The sequence below is a fragment of the Staurois parvus genome, unplaced genomic scaffold, assembly GCF_062004578.1.
Source record: "Staurois parvus isolate SC_StPar_1 unplaced genomic scaffold, SC_StPar_1.0 ptg000132l, whole genome shotgun sequence".
NCBI classification, from domain to species: Eukaryota; Metazoa; Chordata; class Amphibia; order Anura; family Ranidae; genus Staurois; species Staurois parvus.
This window is the reverse complement of record NW_028317928.1, coordinates 6106058-6126048: the sequence shown is the minus strand read 5'-3', so window position 1 is coordinate 6126048 and position 19991 is coordinate 6106058. Positions and strand designations below refer to the sequence as shown.

The 19991-nt window shown below is 42.3% G+C and overlaps 1 protein-coding gene across 1 annotated transcript in view; it reads left to right on the top strand.

Annotated features, from left to right (window-relative positions):
* Positions 1-19991, top strand: part of LOC149466237 (uncharacterized) — a 102115-nt gene that overhangs the window by 7287 nt on the left and 74837 nt on the right. Inside the window, exons 2-3 of the mRNA XM_089672718.1 lie at positions 10064-10265; positions 16722-16820. Coding sequence (XP_089528844.1) covers positions 10064-10265; positions 16722-16820 — 301 coding nt within the window. The remainder of the gene's footprint in view (positions 1-10063; positions 10266-16721; positions 16821-19991) is intronic.

Here is a 19991-nt window from a genome sequence, read left to right as displayed (position 1 = left end):
ACCAAACCCCAAGCTAACACAAATACATACAACAAGGTGAAACAAACCCAAACCTAAACTGATATAGATACACAGGTACATACACATATAGAGCACAATGTAGTCAGGCAGGCTGGGTCGATAACTATCGGGCAGGTAGGTACAGGAAGAGCAGGCGGAGAGAATTGTCAGGGTCACAAGCCAGGGATCAAACAGGAGAAGTCAGCAGAGGTCAGGATCAGGCAGGGTCGGCAACAAGTCAGGCAGAAACAGGAACAGGAATGCAGGTTACAAGGTACAGGGGCCCATGGAAAAACACACACCAAGGCACAGACTGCAGGTCAGGCCATCCCTTAAATACACCACCTGCAATCAGCCCCAGGTGATGGCTAATTGCCGAAGTGAACCTCTGGTTGTTGAGAGCACCCGCTGGCCAGCCCTGGTACTGCAGCCCACAAGGCAGGTGAGTCCCATCACTATTGGCAAGTCCATTCCTACAACGCCTAGGGAGAGTAGCAACAGTGCTAAACTTTCCCCATTTGTAGACAGTCTGTCTTACCGTGGACACATGATCATCAAGGCTTTTGGAGATACTTTTGTAACCCTTTCCAGCTTTATGCAAGTCAGCAATTCTTGATCGTAGGTCTTCTGAGAGCTCTTTTCTGCAAGGCATGGTTCACATCAGACAGTGCTTCTTGAAACCAGTAAACCCAAAACAGGTGTGTGTTTTTTAAGGGCAGGACAGCTGTCAGCAACACATCCAATATCATCACACTGATTGGAGTCAAGGTTGGCTCACTCATGGCTCCAATTAGCTCTGGGAGAAGTCATTAAGCTAGGGCCTCACATACTTTTTCCTCCCTGCACTGTGAATGTTTACATGTTATGTGCAATTAAACCATGGCAACATCTAATGTTTGTGTAGTATTATGTTCAGCAGACTGTGTTCTTCTATTGTTGTGACTTAGATGACGTTCAGAGCACATTTTATGCCCAATTCATGCAAAACTCCACGTAATCCCAAAGGGTTCACATACTTTTTCTTGCAACTGTAGGCCTGAGTTTGGGAGGAGCAAGAGCCATGGACTTGGTCACCAAAGGGTAATCAGTCAAGGTACATATCAGCCGATAAGGTTGAGGCAAAAAATTATTTTACTTCCTGGGTTTGGACTTGTGACAGAGTACTGACTAGCTAGATTCTGTCCCCACCAACCTAAGTCTCAAGTCACAGAGTCACCAGGGCGGTTACTGGTTCTCTATCTTTCCACGGCTTCAACAAATTTATGTGGTAGATCTGATAAAGCTTCCTCTGGTAACCCCTGTAATTTACTTCCCCCACTTTAGCCACAATCTCAAACAGGCCTTGCCACCTGACCAGAACAAGCTATCCACAATGCCTTCTCTGCACTTTCCATATGGTCCCTGAACAGTGACATCACCACTGTTGCGTCTGGAAGGCATATTCTAAAACACTCATGTGAGGGGTGGACTCACTCTCCCTCTATTCCATCACCAGGTCAAGCAAACTCTGAGTTCTCTGTTAGGGATGAAGTGTTTGGTTCAAACTCAGGTTCAGACCAGACCTTGAACCATGCTGTCACATCAGCCAAATTAGTGACCAATCAGCCACAGTCAGACATTCCCTGCCCTGAAGCAAATGGGGAGGGGATGCTCATGAGATCATTGGGATGAAGGATTTGGTTTAAACTTAGGTTCAGACAAAACCCGGAACCATGCTGTCACATCAGCCAAATTAGCAACCAATTAGCCACAGCCAGGACATTCCCTGCCCTGAAGCAAAGGAGGAGGGGATGCTCATGAGATCATTGACTTAATATAGTCACATGATCATTTTTGGCAAATTATATCACTCAAATATGGCCATGTGGCTATATTAGGTCAATGATGTCATGAGTGTCCCCTCTCCTTTGTTATGTGCAACTGCAGAAAATGACCTGGCTGTGACTGATTGGGTGCTTATTTGGTGGGGGTGAAAGCTTGCTTCTAGGTTCGATCCAAACCTAAGTTGGTACAAACCCACACCCATTCCTAGTCTCCACTTGAAGGGCAAAAACCCCATAAAGGCCTGAGGCTCTTAAAATATGGCAAACAGAAGTGCTGGCAAGACAGGCAGGGCCACCAAGGGGCTGCAGAAGTGCAGCACCGGAGCAGTTAACTGACAGGTGGGACAAGACATACAGTATTTCTTTACCTCAGCTTTCAACCCTGGCGAGTAGAACTGGTCAGTAATACAAGCTTCAGTTTTCTCATTTCCCAGCAGTTTGCCCAAAACATCATTTATGGGCCAGACCAAGGACTTTCCGTCTTTATGACGGGAACAGCTGATGAACAATTACTTACTGAACTTTGATAACCCAATAAAGTAGGCCATTGCTGGCCACAAAATAAGACTATCTCAATTTGCACCCAGTACCTGGGGAACCCCAATTTCAATTGCTTTTTGTTCTCTTGCCCAGGCCAAAGTAGGTTCCTGCATTTGAGCCATGTCAAAATCCCCAGGGATAAATCCAGATCAGGGAGGGAAGGGTTAGATGTTGTCTCCTCAGTGTGCTTCCCAAGCATTATCTGTAACAGAGAAATCCCCCTTTTCTCCCAGAGGGCAGCTTGGTTTCAGTACCCTGTACTGGTAATCTTCTCATTTCGGGCTGGGTATGCAGAATGTTCATCATTTTCAGCACCACATAAATCTTAATTTGACATATCTATAACAACATCCTCAGAAGATCAGAAGTCTGACCTACCTATCAAGTCAGACCCTGCTTCCCCACTGTTTACCTCACTTCCCAGAACGTGGAAAAGTGACAGGGTGTAGCAGATTTGTAACCAGTCTAACTCTTCTATTCAACAGTTCCACAGATGGTGGTAAAAGACAAGGACAACAGTGTGTAGACCCTTGTAATTATATTGTAAAGCGCTGAGCAAACTGTTGGCACTATATAAATCCTGTATAATAATAATATAATAATAATAATATTGCCATGACTGTAGATGACCCAGTCTGTCTTGGCCACAGATCCCACTCCACAGACCTAAGTGTCCTGTACCAGGGTCACCCCTTGTCTAGAAAGGCTGTTACTAGAATCTGGTTGATGATCACAGTGCATTTAAAGGTGCATGCACTTGAAAGGGGGTGTGCAGTACAGACTCCTTGTACAAAGAGAATGCAAGGGGAGCCCGCACTGCATGGGTTCTGCTTGCCAGGGGCATTATGCCCTAATTTGGCCCCAATTGTGACAACTCTAACATTGTATTAGGACCCCCCCCCCAGCCATGTGGCTTGGATGGTCTGGGTTGCTCCCCAGGAGGGATGATGGCTGACTCTTCCTGGAATTCCTTTAAGCTGATTCCAGGGTTCTGCAACACGGAAGAAAAACATGTTGCAGAAGCACTTGCTGCACAAAGTGAGGGGATACATACCTGCCTTCCAAAATGCATCCATTGTGACCAGTACAATATAAATATATATATATAGTGACAGGCCAATCAGGCAGATGCATTCATGTAAGAGGAGAGGATGCTTGTGACATCATTGGCCTCATATGGTCATATTTGGTTCTGATTGAACCCAAGTGTTAAATAAAGCTTTGATCAACATAAAATGATTGTTGCATTCTTTGAGAAGGGTGTGGTCCTCTTTACCAAGACACATAAATTTTACAGGAAATTTATTTGTTAGAGATTATTTCCTTGCAAGTATTTGCATATTTTATTTGTTCATATTTGTTTTTAACAACCCTTGGCTTAGTTTGATTTGTGTAAGAAGGCCAATATTGTGTCAGGATATATAGAGGCACCTTGGACTTCACTACACCTGATTCAGATAGCTTCATTGTAAGTGCCTGAGTTGGTGAGTAAAATCACTCTATATGAACGATATTTATACGAGTCAATACCTGCAGCGTAGAATAATTCCAGCAGTCAATCACAACTGTTAGGGATCAACGACTGCCATTTCTTAAAAATAAGATCCTTGTTTGCACTCTTTTTCATCTGAGTGCTGCTGATCCCCTACAACCTCTTTGTAGCCAATTCCTGCCTGCATGCACTTCAAGGATGGCTGCATGGCATTTCTCAGGACTGTTCTTCTAATGGTGACAACAGAGGACCACGTTGGAAGCCCAAGTCATAGGTTTACAGTTGAGAGGCAGAGTGTTGTCACACTTATAGATGAAGTATCTAAGCAGGGACATTCATGGCAGGATCATCAGGGATTATTTACTGAAAGCTACTGATTTGAAAAGATTGAAAGTGACTTTTGGAATGACATTAATACCATGTATTAAATAGTGAAGCGCTCCAAAATTACCTAAGAAAATTCCCTATATGCATATCATAAATACCAACTGAACCTGAAATAGTCAATACCATAAGGTGATAAAAAACATATAAACTAAGTCTATTGGTGAAAAACTAAAATACATGAATACCTCATATATATACCAATCATTAATACCTCATAATTGATCTGTGATGGAAAATAACAAATATAAAATTCATAATAAATACTCAAATATCAGTGATAAAATCAATCATCATAATGATACTAATTCATAATATAATAAAAACTGTGACAATCCATGATAAATTGTGACAAACCTATGGATCAAAATAAATAGTGATTCTTCATCAAATAAATACGTAATGCATAAATTCTGTGATAAAACCATACATCAGAATAAAAAAATTTAAATAAAATGCTACTTAATTCTGTGATAAAGTAAATGAACACTGTGTCTAGAATAAACTCAAAAAGTCCATGCATAAATGTGAAAACACTATGTGATCTTCACTTCTAGTGCTCAAAAAGGAATCCTCCAATGGCAGCAATGCCTGCTCACCTCCCCACCTCGACCCACACAGGGCCACAAGGCAAAAACTCTCCTCAAAGGCAATCCTTTACTCCAGGCAGCTCAGCAAGGGACCTCAGGACTTCCACTCCACCTCCTCTCAAACGTCATATAGGACACAAACAAAGCTTCCCATAGTATGATAACGTTTATTAAGAACACTTAGCATAACGTACTTTTTCCACTCACATGTAATCCTTGTATACAGCGCTTTCCACCTCACATCATGGGTGTATTCACATACAGGGAGGGAAACAAATATGGCCGCTACGTCCGGACATGCGTCCCCACAAGACCGGAAGTGACGTAATCTTGAACTGGGAATGGCGTTCTGACGCGTTGCGTCACGTGCGCCATGACTTCATCAGGGTCTGATGAAGTCACTTCCGGTCACGTGGGGACGCATGTCTGGACGTAGCGGCCATATTTGTTTCCCTCCCTGTATGTGATTACACCCATGATGTGAGGTGGAAAGCGCTGTATACAAGTGTCAGGGCTCCCGGGTGTGACCAGAGGTGTGTGACTGACGCAGGGAAACGCAGACTTCAGATATGTTATAAACAATGTAATTTATTAACACTAACAATACAAACATAAACGCAGTGCAATACTAAAACATAACACAGTGCAAACAAACCAAACCAAACCACCCACAGATAACAGTACATACAATGCAAGCGTCGTCAGGCAGGCCGGGTCAATATTAATCGGGCAGGTAGGTACAGGGGGAGCAAGCGGAGAATGGACGGGGTCACAAGCCAGGTTCAGCAGGTAGCGGGCAGCGTAGTACAGAGGGTCAGGCAGAGGAGAATGGTCAGACAAGCCAGGGATCAGGAGCAGGAGAATGGTCAGACAAGCCAGGGATCAGAGCAGGGTCAGCAGAGAATCAGACAGGAACAGGAACAGGAAACAGGGCCCAGGAGAAACACAACACCAAGGCAGAGTCTGCAGGTCTGAATGTCCCTTAAATACACCAGTATAATTAGTTCCAGGTGTTTGACTGGCTGCAAGGTTGAGTCTCTGATTGCTGGGAGCACCCGCTGGCCAGCCCTGGTACTGCAGCTCATAAGGCAGGTGAGTCCCACTATTGCTGGCCAGTCCATTCCTGACAACAAGGATTACATGTGAGGTGGAAAGCGCTGTATACAAGGATTACATGTGAGTGGAAAAAGTATGTTATGCTAAGTGTTCTTAATAAACGTTATCATACTATGGGAAGCTTTGTTTGTGTCCTATATGACGTTTGAGAGGAGGTGGAGTGGAAGTCCTGAGGTCCCTTGCTGAGCTGCCTGGAGTAAAGGATTGCCTTTGAGGAGAGTTTTTGCCTTGTGGCCCTGTGTGGGTCGAGGTGGGGAGGTGAGCAGGCATTGCTGCCATTGGAGGATTCCTTTTTGAGCACTAGAAGTGAAGATCACATAGTGTTTTCACATTTATGCATGGACTTTTTGAGTTTATTCTAGACACAGTGTTCATTTACTTTATCACAGAATTAAGTAGCATTTTATTTAAATTTTTTTATTCTGATGTATGGTTTTATCACAGAATTTATGCATTACGTATTTATTTGATGAAGAATCACTATTTATTTTGATCCATAGGTTTGTCACAATTTATCATGGATTGTCACAGTTTTTATTATATTATGAATTAGTATCATTATGATGATTGATTTTATCACTGATATTTGAGTATTTATTATGAATTTTATATTTGTTATTTTCCATCACAGATCAATTATGAGGTATTAATGATTGGTATATATATGAGGTATTCATGTATTTTAGTTTTTCACCAATAGACTTAGTTTATATGTTTTTTATCACCTTATGGTATTGACTATTTCAGGTTCAGTTGGTATTTATGATATGCATATAGGGAATTTTCTTAGGTAATTTTGGAGTGCTTCACTATTTAATACATGGTATTTATGACTTATTGGTTGAGGTTGAGTGATTGCAGCTGTAAGATAGGGACGTATCCATATTAAGCGCAGGAGGATATCCCCCCCCCCTTTTTTGGAATGACATTAACATGTCAAGATGTATATGATATTTTAGTTATTGGGTTTACATCTATACTTTAACTTTAACAACTCATGGATTTTATGGATAGTTGAGTTTAGGGCCAGGACAGGGGATGGGCAGGAGGGGCGTCTGCCCTGTGTGCAATGGTTTACTATAGGGATGGAGCACCTTCCTTCTGTTACAAAGCTGACAAGAGTAGTGACAGCCGCTGTGATTTTGACAAGCAAGTGACTGCTGGGCATAGGATCTCCTAAGCTTGCACATCATGAATGGGGGGTGGGGGGAGCAGTTTGACATCTTTGCTCTGGGCACTGAATAACCTTGTCCCGGCACTGGTTGAGTTGGTCTGAAATTGATTAACAACGTGTACTTTGGGCCTCCAAGTTGATCTGGTTGGAGCTTACACTAGGACCAAGGTCACAATATGAAAGGTGAGACCCCATAGCTTAACCATTAAAGGAGCCCCCAGTTTTCCATCTCAACGACTATTCTTCTGGTGATTCAGAATACTGTCATCACAGTGGTTGTATAGAGGTTCACAAACTTTCTATATATTAAAGTGTATATAAACCCTAGCAATAAACCTATTTGCTCCCTTTTGATCAGTTAAAAAGGACCTTCCACATCAGTGGCAAGATCTGCTTAGTCATGGCTCCCCTGCTCCCTAAAACATTGTGGGGGGAAGAGTCAGACAATATACTCACCTTTCCTCAACTTCCAAAGTCAGGGGGTGACTTCTTCCTCCTGCCAACAAGATCCCTGGCAATGCTGTGTAGCCCAAATTTCACAAGCTGTTGCCACAGGATAGCACAGGATCGGCAAGGTATGGGCTACTCAACATTGTCCAAAATCTGGCTTGTAAAATGACGTCACCTAACATAAGAAGACAAAGCAGCAAAGATCTAAAAAAAAATATGTACAAAAAGGATAACAAGATTCCAGTGAGAATATACCTAGGCTCTTTAAGCGATTGATGAGAACTGTACCATACCCTTAGGTTAAGGCACTCATGCCTGGATTGGCTATTCAGGCACCCAGAGTTGCATTAGTCATATACTCTGCTATAACAAAAGTACCAGTTATTTCACTTTGTATCCAACAGTATAGCAGGGGAACAAACGGAATGGTAATGTAAGCATAGGGGGAGCAATTGCCTGCCCCAAATGTGCTACAGTAGACCTAGATGTCCTGTAGTAGCCCTAGATTTCCTAGAGTAGCCTTAGATGTCCTAGAGGCATTCTAGATGTCCTACAGCCATCCTAGATGTCCTAGAGTAGGTCCTAGATGTCCTATGGTAGCCCTATATGTCCTACAGTAGTTTTTTATGTCCTGTAGTAGCCCTAGATGTTCTAGAGTAGTTCTTGATGTCTTGTAGTAGCCTTATATGTTCTAGAGTAGTTCTTGATGTCTTGTAGTAGCCCTAAATGTCCTAGAGTTGTCCTAGATGTCTTAGAGTCATACTAGATGTTCTAGAGTAGTCCTAGATGTCCTATAGTAGACATATATCCTAGAGTAGTTTTTGATGTCCTGTATTAGTCTTAAATGTCCTAGAGTAGTACTTGATTTCCTGTAGTAGCCCTATATGTTCTAGAGTAGTTCTTGATGTCCTGTAGTAGCCATAGATGTACTAGATGTCTTAGAAAATGACAGAAAAAATCCTCTTGCGCTAAAATGGAGCCCTAACCCTCAAGCAGCTGACACTAACCTCTTACCAATAGAGTAAAGTGAATAAATAAATATTAAACAGTGCAGCGCTATAAATGTGAATAAATTAATATACATTAACATATATATCAATACATAAAACTCCCCAGTGTACAAAAGGGTTAAACTATTAAAAGTGCAACATGTATATTCCCTCCGGGAATATAAAATATGTGATCCATGTCGTATCAACACTCAAAAATCAAAAACATCAAATAATCACTCTGCCGTGAATAAATTTAGCACAATAATACAACACGTCAAATGTCCATAAAAGGTGCTCAAATGATAATATCCATGCAAGTGCTGCTAAGTGCTCACTCCGTGCAATTCCTCAAATAGCCGAAGTGCCCCCTCATCTCCTTAAATCGACCCCACAGGGTCATCTCACTCTGAGAATCAGAACCCCTCTGAATGGCCACAGGATCCTGTTCACATCCACTCCCAGGTCCTCCGATAGAGCTGTGTGGAGGACCTGGGAGTGGATGTGAACAGGATCCTGTGGCCATTCAGAGGGGTTCTGATTCTCAGAGCGAGCTGACCCTGTGGGGTCGATTTAAGGAGGTGAGGGGGCACTTCGGCTATTTGAGGAATTGCACGGTGTGAGCACTTAGCAGCACTTGCATGGATATTATCATTTGAGCACCTTTTATGGACATTTGACGTGTTGTATTATTGTGCTAAATTTATTCACGGCAGAGTGATTATTTGATGTTTTTGATTTTTGAGTGTTGATACGACACGGATCACATTCACATATTTTATATTCCCGGTGGGAATATACATGTTGCACTTTTAATAGTTTAACCCTAGATGTCTTAGAGCCATCCTAGATGTCCTAGAGTAGTCCTAGATGTTCTATAGTAGCCCTATATGTCCTATGGTAGTCCTTGATGTCCTGTAGTAGCCCTAGATGTCGTAGAGTAATTCTTGATGTCCTGTAGCAGCCCTAGATGTCCTATAGTAGTCATAGATGTCTTAGAATCATCCTAGATGTCCTAGAGTAGTCCTAGATGTCCTATAGTAGCCCTATAAGTCCTAGAGTAGTTCCTGATGTCCTGTAGTATCCCTAGATGTCCTAATGTAGTCCTAGATGCCCTGGAGTAGTCCTAGATGTCTTATAGTAGCCCCATATTTCCTAGAGTAGTTGTTGATGTCCTGTAGTAGCCCTAGATGTCCTAGAGTAGTTTTTCTTGGTGTCCAGTAGTAGCCCTATATGTTCTAGAGTAGTTATTAATGTCCTGTAGTAGCCCTAGATGTCCTAGAGTAGTTATTGATGTCCTGTAGTACCCCTAGATGTCCTAGAAGATTTCTCTATGTCATGTAGTAGTCCTAGATGTTCTAGAGTAGTCCTAGATGTCTTATAGTGGCCCTATATGTCCTAGAGTAGTTCTTGATGACCTTAGTAGCCCTAGATGTCCTAGAGTAGTTCTTTATGATGTCCTGTAGTAGCTCTATATTTGCTAGATGTTGTTTTCTCTCCTACAGAGAAGATATATTTGGAAAATGACAATTGTGCAGGTTCTCGGTGTACTTCTGCTCCATGTGGCTCTAGTGTCTCCAGCAGTGCAGATATGTCAAGATGCCAATGAGAAGGCCTACTCCATTGTCACATGTGGGGCCCCAGGGAAGGACGGTCTCCCGGGCATGGAAGGGAAAGATGGAGCTAAGGGGGAAAAGGGTGAACCAGGTAAAACTACACACAATTTTAATACCAATACAGTAAAAACACAGAATTGAAGATATATAGCCCAATACTTCACTGCATGGATTCCAGAGGGCTGAGAGATCTTCTGACCTCTTAAATGTCTTGGAGACTCTTCCTGTTGTATACTCCATAATAACATTTTGGTTTTGTCTAAATAACCCTTTGAAGGAATTTAAGGGAACCTGATTCACAGCAATCTCGTGGTGTTCTGGTGTGACATATTCAGTACTGTATTAAGGAGTGCAGAATTTACTGTTGACATTGACCCTGTGAAATTTTAAATCAAGAAGAACTGATGTTAGATGTACAGGAGGAGACCTCAGAATGGTTGTCACTGTTCACAGATTCCCTTTTCATGATGTACAATAAAAATAATTTGTTGTCCTTTATTGTCCTCAGAGCTTCTGGTCATCCTGTCCAACACTGAAATTATTCATTGATGCCTAACACAGTCTCTCTCTGGCTGTAAAAATGTTTCCTCAGCTTAAAACTAACAGTTTGTACCTTTGCAAGAAAAAAATACATTTTAAAGAGGTTTGTATTGGGGTTATAAAGTAATTTGCATGATACAATTATGTTGTGCTATAAAATATTGTGATTATTGAAGCCCCTCTTCTCGGACAATGTCTATCCACAACACTGGTCTCTGATAGTGTACTGACTATGCTGACAGCTTTCCTGCTACCTGTTCCTGATTTAGAAATACTTCATGTTGGGAGCAGGGAGGTCGCTGGGGGCCCAATCAAAATGTTGCTATGGGGCACCATGATGTGTAGGTCTAACCCTGCTTAACATAAAATGATCCTGATTAACCCAATTTCAGGAATTTAAAAAATGCACCCTTGCAGTGCCTGTCCAGCTCCAGCACTTTCCTCCTCTCCCTGGAGCTCATTGGTGAGTGGTGGGCTCTCTCGCATATGGTGAGCAACCAAGGTGATCCCCAATGTGATGCTAACCTTCTCGGCAATACAAGACTTTACCAGATGACTCTTCCTGATGTGTAGGTGGTGCATGGAGACCGTCCCCTGATCCACCCTCCTGACTGTGTGCTTTATCCCCTTCTCTCCCAGCCGGCTGCAGACACTGGGCACTTTCTGCAGGCCCAGCAGCAAAGAGACACCAGTAGAACATATGCTCACATTCTTTCAAGCAGCATTTTTACCAAATAAAGGCACCATGAAGCTGGATGTGGTTAATGTTCTTTTACTGAAAGTCTCAATCGAAACATGGCTCCAACTGGACAACACAGTACAGTAACGAATCAGACTCTTGGTCCCAAGCTCTGCAGCTGGATGCTCTTGTCCCTGCAGTTAGATGGACCTATGTTCTTCCTGACCTAGGATGGAGTAAATGGAGAAGTAAACCAGCTCCATGGCTTTCTCTTCTCTTTCCTGGAAATGGGATTGGAAACCCCAGGGCACCCAGGTCTCCTCCAGGTGGGGGGAGAGGAGGAGGACAGCAGATGATCTTGCCCCTTCCTCCTACTTCCCCAGACTGCCCACCTCCCAACTAGGACCTGTCTAGTCTACCTCCTTCTTCCAGGGAGGAGACTCCACTCTACCACTTGCCTACAGGCAGAGCCTTGGCGCCATCACGTACAATACAGCGCAGTTAACCCTGTATTGTACATGGTGGGAGTGAGCATGCACCTGCCACCTGAAGGGCCATAGATAGTAGGCTGTAGGAGTTTGATTGCAAGATAACTATTAGTCCTTTTCTGTGTATCCCAAGACCAAGACTTTAAACCTTGCAATGTTAAGGGGCGCCATTGCAAGGGTGGATTTCGTTTAATTTCTAAAACCAGCTTTAAATTTATTTCATGGGGTTTGGAACTTACTTTGTGCTACCAAGAGTCTCAGTAAGTACAGGCCATAAAAAATCAATGGGCAGGAAAAAGTGGAATGTTGCTATGTCTAGGTGTTCTGTAATGGAGCAGGATCTTCAGGTCTTGCTGTCATCCATCTCTGACAACATCAAGTACCTTTACTATGATATTGTGTGTGCTTGTTTGATTTTGTTCATTTCCTGCTGTAATATTCATTGCAGTAATAATTTTTGTAAATGTTGTTAACTTGCATTATGTAACTATGTATTCCATGACTAGGTCCACCTGGACCCCCAGGAAAAAACGGAGAAACTGGAGCAAGTGGAGAGCAGGGACCAGTAGGACCAAAGGGAGAAAGAGGAGACACAGGAGATTCAGGTAAACTTTGAACTGTAGAACAGTCATCACTTTCCTGTCAATTTAAGGATTACCGCCATGCTCTGATGAGTGAAAGAGTCTGAAAACAGGAGAAACTCATGAAATGTTTGGCACTACTGAACTGGAACCAATGAGAATTAATCTCCATCTTTATTTAAATCTGAAGTTTAGTATATTTTTGTGGGGATACAATGCCATATACATTAGTTATGTGTGATGTTGTATATCCCATTACCTGCAGGCAGCTGCTTCTGTAAAAATCTTACCTTCTGTGCCTCCTTCACAACTGCCAGATGCTTCCCAGATCAATGTTGTAAAGGTTAACAGACATCACTGTTACTGAAAAAGTTGCACCACCTGCCCCCTTCTGTTGTCCCCACCATTCACAGAACTCATATTGCTACAATTTCAGACATCACTGTTACTGAAAAAGGTTGCACCGCCTGTCCGCTTCTGCTGTTTCTACCATTCATAGAACTCATATTACTACAATTCCACAATGCATGGCAATCTGTGAATAGGCAGAGGAGATCCTGTCTTTCAAATGCTCCTTTCCAATTCACAGAATTAAATGCATTGTTTGAGAGAAGTGATACGAGCAATATGAATGGAAAAGAGGGAAAGCAACACAACTTTTCTCAGTAGTAGTGACTGCAGTTAAAGTGATTCTAAAAAAGCCAAAAGTTTTCTTTTTAATTGAAATAAAAAAAAGATGTTATACTGACTTGCTATGTGCAGCGATATTGCACAAAGCCAGTCCCTTATGTTTTCTTTGGTGCCTGCCGATGCTGTCTGCTTCTTAGAATGTTAAAACTGGGAAAAAGAAGGAACTAAGGAAAGCACATTATAAGCAGATTAAGCTTCAGCTTTTACAATTTCATGATTGATTAGGTTCTTCTGGAGTACAAGGAATTGCTGGTCCGCCTGGAGCAACAGGAGAAAGAGGAGGAAACGGGGAAAAAGGTACCTTACCTTATCCACTAAACTAAAGTGTCGATTTTTCAACTTTAAATTAGAAGATTAAAAGACATATCAACACAAAGTTAAAACAGTTTTTGAAAACCCAGGGGACCAAATGCATATATCCCTTGGTCTTGTTCTTTTACATGTTGTGATTGTTGAGCTAGTATTGTTGACAGGTTCCCCCTCACCCCATGCTGGTTAGAAGGAGATGAATAAATAATTAGGTGTTAGTGACAGCGCTCTTCGGTTGCCACTGAAACCAAGTGCTGTCATTCACCATAGCAGGCTGAGGGGAGCCTGTAGATAGGGCACAGTAGCGGTCTGTTGCAATTTCTGTTTTTGGCCAACTAGATGTCCCATGTCCATTGTGGGGGGGCCTAAAGCGGTGGATGGACTTCATACATTTTTGAGACAACTCACAGCCATGAGATGCTGGACTCTAGGGCACCCTTCTGTGAGTAATGGGTCTCTTAACTCTTCTCCCAACTAAGCTGGATTGTTTTAACTTAAGCTGGGTGCTGCCACCTTCAAATGATGGCTGAAGTAAGTAAATATCTCTGTTTCTGTTGATCCAGTGAACTGCTGAAAGGCATTCCTAGTGAGGGCCCCACCGTCTTCTCATCTCTACATGCAGACATCTCCGGAAAATGAAGATTGTGCCTAAGGGGTCCATTGGTGTAACGCTTGAAGTATGGGGAGCACATCCACTCTGTGTTGTCTGGCTCAGGTGACACCCATGGCCACTAGAGTTCTCCAGCATGGGGCTCCCCAGGGTTTCCATCATTTCACCTGTAAGGGGAACCTGAGGGCAATCCAGCAATTTGTAACCAGGACCCCAAGGCTCTTTTCCAACCTGCTCCTACCTTACTAGCAATGGACCCTGCTGAAGACACCAGTGTGGTGTCCAACTGATGCTCCATTCTTGTAGAATCAGCAATCAGACCACACAAGAATAGTCTCTTTGATATCTTTACAATAATCAAACATAAAAATGCAGCCACCCTTGGGGGTTGTAGCACATGGCTTCAATAGTGGCAAACAGTCCACAACAAGTTGACAGCAACATAGTGAGAGAGATAGCCCAATAGCCAAAAAGAATGGGGATGTGACCAGTCCCAGGTGAGAATGTCCTAAGGCTTTCCCCCCAAGGGAAAACTATGTGGTTCTGGCTTACCGCCTACACTATACTCTATTTCCTGGCCCAAGACAGAGAATCAGACTACAATGCCCCACTCCATTAAAAGCAACCCAATAAGCCTCCTGTTTTCCTATATAGCCTATCCCATCCCAGGGTTTACTTTTTGCAATAGTTACATCTTATGGCGAGTCAGGAAAACTACATGTATGCCATACCCTACACTTCCCCCATGTTAAAATATGGTATGGTATATACCGACTACAGCGGGGCAGAAAAAATGTCCCCTTAGGACTCTGCAGGACCCAAACAAAATGGCAACAGAAGCCCTCTTCCTTCAGTCAGATCTCCAAATAGCCATAAACAGCAAAAAAGAACATTTTTACCATGATAGCATAATCCCTACAGAGTGCAAAAGTTTATACTGCATATGTTCAGCATGAATATGATCACCAATATGTACACAGTGCGTTTAGCATTTTTCTACTGTTTGTAAACAATATACAAATACGGTAAATTACTCATGTTGACGGGGATTGTAGTAATGGTTCACCCCTCCTGTCTGAGGGTCCCTCCATGTAACCGTTTTCCAGGAATCTTCCATATTGTAAACACCAAACTACTAACAAATGAAAACCCCTCAAATTGTGTAAAAGGAGAAATAATCTTAATAAGCTGCAAACACCAAAGAGGATATCCTCTCCAATGAACAAATTAGATATTGTGTGTTGTGCTTATACATGTGTGTACAAAATAATACTAAATTAAAAATACATTAATATGGTATATGATAAGTTACCCAAAATCTTCAATTATAAATTACCATTAAAGTGCAAAATATATGAAACCAAAAGTCCAGTGAAAAAAAAAAACACAAAGTGAAAAATATCCAAGAGTGTGAATTACATAACAGTCCTCTTGGAAATGTGCAATCCAAACTTGGTTGACTTCTGACTATCACCAGTAACACCCAACACCACCGTGTAAGCAAGATGCAGGCATACCAGATACATTGACCCTCTTGTTCAGAGTGGTCAGTAAACCCTTTAGTTTATTATGCCAGATAGAGAAATCTCCGCATCAATCCAGCCACTGATGGTTCAAACACCACTCCTCAGATGAAAGCCTAATGTAGGTGCATGGGAACAGAAAATACACCTCTCATAGTGTAGATAATTTAAAACACCATTTAATAATTTGGTTTTGCACTCAGAAGCATAAAGAGTATAAAAGTTCTCAGTATAGTCACCAAACAGCATAAGAATTCCAGACTTCTGGAAAACCTGTATGCAATGATGTCACAGAGAAGGCTCCTACCAACGTGTTTCGCCATAACAGACGTCTTCTGAGGCTGCACTGGCCAATTGGCACAGTCAGTGGTCAGGCTTGGGGATCAGTAGCTATAGCAGTAGAACGTTCCCACCGACCAGCAGATTAGGTATACAAGCAGGTCACCGTGGCAGATGATACAAGCTCACCCAAGGTGCAAGGTCTAAGCACTAACCTGAATTCACCAGAGCTCCTGAAGGTGGAGATGGTTTTTGCTGCATGTTAGTACCTGGTCGAAGTCCTCAGGATCACCCCACTAGACGGTAAGCAAGCCAGGGTCCACCCACTTGGAAGAAATATATATTTGATATATATTTTAAAAATATTCTTCCCAAATATATTGTCATATATTTGAAATACTGCAATTTTGACCATATTCAATATATTTCATTATATATTTTTATATATATATATATATACTGTATGTTGAAATATGTTTTTATTACAAAATATCTGAAAAATATTTTAAAAAATACATTTTCAAATAAAATGTATGTATTTAAAAATACAGATCTACATTTTTGGAATGCATTTACAAATATATGTAAAATATATGTTAAAATGACTTTTTATATGTTAAAAAAAATCTGAAGAATATATTTTAAAAAAATTGACAGCTCTCCTCCTACTTGCCCTTGATTTAGACATACTTTGTGTTAAGATCAATGACAAATAGGGAGGTCACCAGGATAACCCATCAAAGTTTGCCATGGGGCCCCATGATCTGTAGTGAGGCCCCTGCCCAAAATGAAAAAAATATATCTGATGAGAGGTCCACTTTAACTCTTTAAGTGTATTCCATAACTAGGTCAGCCTGGACAACCAGGAAACACTGGAGAAACTGAACCAAGAGGAGAGCAGGGGCCAGCAGGACCAAAGGGAGAAAGAGGAGACAAAGGAGCTTCAGGTAAACTCTGAACTGTAGAAGAAGAGAGTCATCACCGTCTTGCCAATTTGGGGATTAGATACCCTTTAGGTGGGCTTGTATTGGGATAATATGGTATATGGAGGGCCAGGGCCGGGACAAGTGGTGGGCAGGAAGGAAGGGCGGCTGCCCTGGACATTGTGGTATCATGTGAGGTAGGGAGGTACTACAAGGAGATTGGGGAGAGGGGATTTGGGTTAGAAAGGGGAATTTAGGGGGCGGCAGGGGGTAAGAATTGTTCTAGGAGGGTAAATTTGGGGAGGTGTGCTAAGAATGGTGGTTTTGGGGGATTTGTGTTGGGAGGGGTATGGGGGAAGAGGATTTGTGCTAGGAGAGGGGATTCGGGGGGGGTTGTGCTACAAAAGTAATATGGTGGGAGTGAGGGGATTTGTGCTAGGAGGGGAATTTTACTAGGGGAAGGGGTATTTGTGCTAGTAGGGATGATTGGGGGGTATTTGTGCTAGGACTGGAAGAAATATGCAGGAGGGACTAGGGGGAGGGGAATTTGTGCTGATGGGGTGGGATTTGAAGTGGAAGGTAAGGATTTGTGCTTGTAGGGAAAATGTGAGGGCTAGAGGACTTGTGCTAAGAGGGAGAAATTGTTTTTTTGGTAGGAGTATTGGTAGTGGGGTCAAATGGGAAGAGAGAGGATATGAGCTGGGGAGGGGATAGGGGGCAAAAATTTGTGATGGGAGATTCCAGCAGGGGGGTGGATTTGTACTGGAAGGAGAAGGAATTTATGCTTAGGAAGTAAGCATGCAGATTAATGCTTCATTTTGTGTGTGTGTGGGGGGGGATTTTTTCTGATTCAGAAAGAATGCTCATACATCTTGATTGGAGGGGGTGCTATTTGGCATGTTCGCCCTAGGTACTAGATGACCTCGTCCTGGCACTGATGATGGGGGCTATTCTATATCTTCAATATAGATCATTAGTCTCCAACCTAAAAGAGCAGGTGCATTGGTTGATGTTGGAGAGAAGAAATCAACCAAACCCATGGAATCTCGTGATTTTTTTTGCCTAACCTTTAGCACCAATTGTATTTGCAGTAACTATAGATATAATTCTATATGGTCCTCTAAACTTACTTCTTGTCAGTAACCGTATCACATGGTTGTTTAGGAATACCTGGCACCCCAGGGGTTGCAGGACCAGCTGGCCCAAAAAGAGACAAAGGAATCACCGGGCCTTCAGGTAAAAAAAGAAACATTGTAAAGAAATGAAGACCTTGTTTTGTTCTCTAGTCAGCAATTCAGCCAAAGCTTCCAATAGATTGGTGGCGTAGCAATAGCCATAGCAGCCCACGTGATTTCCTTGAGGCCTGAGGGTGGAAGAGGCCCCATTCAGGGGGCTGTTTGAGGCAATTTAAACATAAACAAATTATGTGCATATGAAGATAACCCTTTTTACTGACTACTATACCACTTCTTTTAGCACTTGCTTATTATGGCAATGGTTGGGGTGGAAAGACATAGGACCTACACTGAAGCCCTACTGAGGACATTGCGGTCAGCTGGAAAATAAATGTTTAAGGTTTATTCCCTGCACTGTTGCCCTTTTTCCCTGCAACCTCTATCCACAGCACCGGTCCTGATTAGTGTACTTATGTGACAGACCTGGGTGCCTCTGCCAAACAGTGCCTCATGGCCTCCAAACCCTTCCAGCAGACCAAAAGCTAATACCAGCCCTTTACACCAAGCATCATGCACAGACAAGATATTGAGATAAAATACAAAGGAATATCTTTATTGAACAGAAATACAGGTTTTTATACACTTCAAAAATAGGGGCAGTCCCCACATGAACAATAAAAACAAATATTACACATTAGGGGAAACATCCCCCAATGGTTAGGTAACGAGGTAAAGTTGACACAAGACTATTCACCTCAAGGCAGAAACAATGGGTGACTCAATTAACAATGGGAATTCATACCTAGGAGGCCCACAATGGGGAAAATTTTAATTATTCTAAGGGGCCCCTATGATCTGTAGTTATGCCCCTGCTTAAAATTAAAAAATATATCTCATGAAAGATCCATTGTAACTCTTTAAATATATTACATAACTAGGTCCATCTGGACCACCAGGGAGCACTGGACAAACTGGACCAAAAGGAGAAAAGGGCCCAGCAGGACCAAAGGGAGAAAAAGGAGACAAAGGAGCTCCAGGTAGGCCTGAACTGTAGAAGAACAAAGTCATCACTTTCCTGCAAATTCAGAAATTATGGCCATACTATGCACTTCAGGTAAACTCTGAACTGTAGAAGAATGTTCTGTCTCAATGATATGTACAGTATTGTTTCTGTGTTGTATTGAACTGCATTGGGTTATTATTGTTCTGAAGGATGCCGGCATCTAGTGGCTGTGTTGGGCCATTACAACTTGTTTAATTATGTGCTTTGATATCTCCCTCTGTCCCCCCTCCTCCTGTTAAGTGTTAGTTAGTTCAGTCCTAGCTAGACCTCTCTTATTTTTTCCACACTCTCTCAGTCAGTGTTAGTTCTTTGCAGAGACAGGGCTTAGGAATGTCATTGTCTTCTTGCACTTCAAAAGACTGGAAAACCATCCCCTTTACTGCAAATGTTTGAAGTAAAATTATGTTGGCTTCAACTCTGTCTTATATTATTTATTTATTACAGGTACCTACACCCACCGGCCACTTTATTAGGTACACCTGTGCAATTGCTTGGTAACACAAATTACTAATCAGCTCAATCACATGGCAGCAACTCAGTGCATTTAGGCATTTAGATGTGGTGAAGACAACTTACTGAAGTTCAAACCGAGCATCAGAATGGGGAAGAAAGGGGATTTAGATGACTTTGAATGTGGCATGGTTGTTGGTGCCAAACGGGCTGGTCTGAGTATTTCAAAAACTGCTGATCTACTGGAATTTTCACACACAACCATCTCTAGGGTTTACAGAGAATGGTCTAAAAAGGAGAAAATATCCAAAGAGTGGCAGTTGTTGGGAGGAAAATGCCTACTTGATGGCAGAGGAGAATGGGCAGATTGGTTGTTGCGACATTCAGATGGTAGGGTCAGAATTTGGTGTAAACAACATGAAAGCATGGATCCATCCTGCCTTGTATCAACGGTTCAGGCTAGTTGTGTACTGCTGTGGGGGATGTATTCTTGGCACTAGCAAGGTG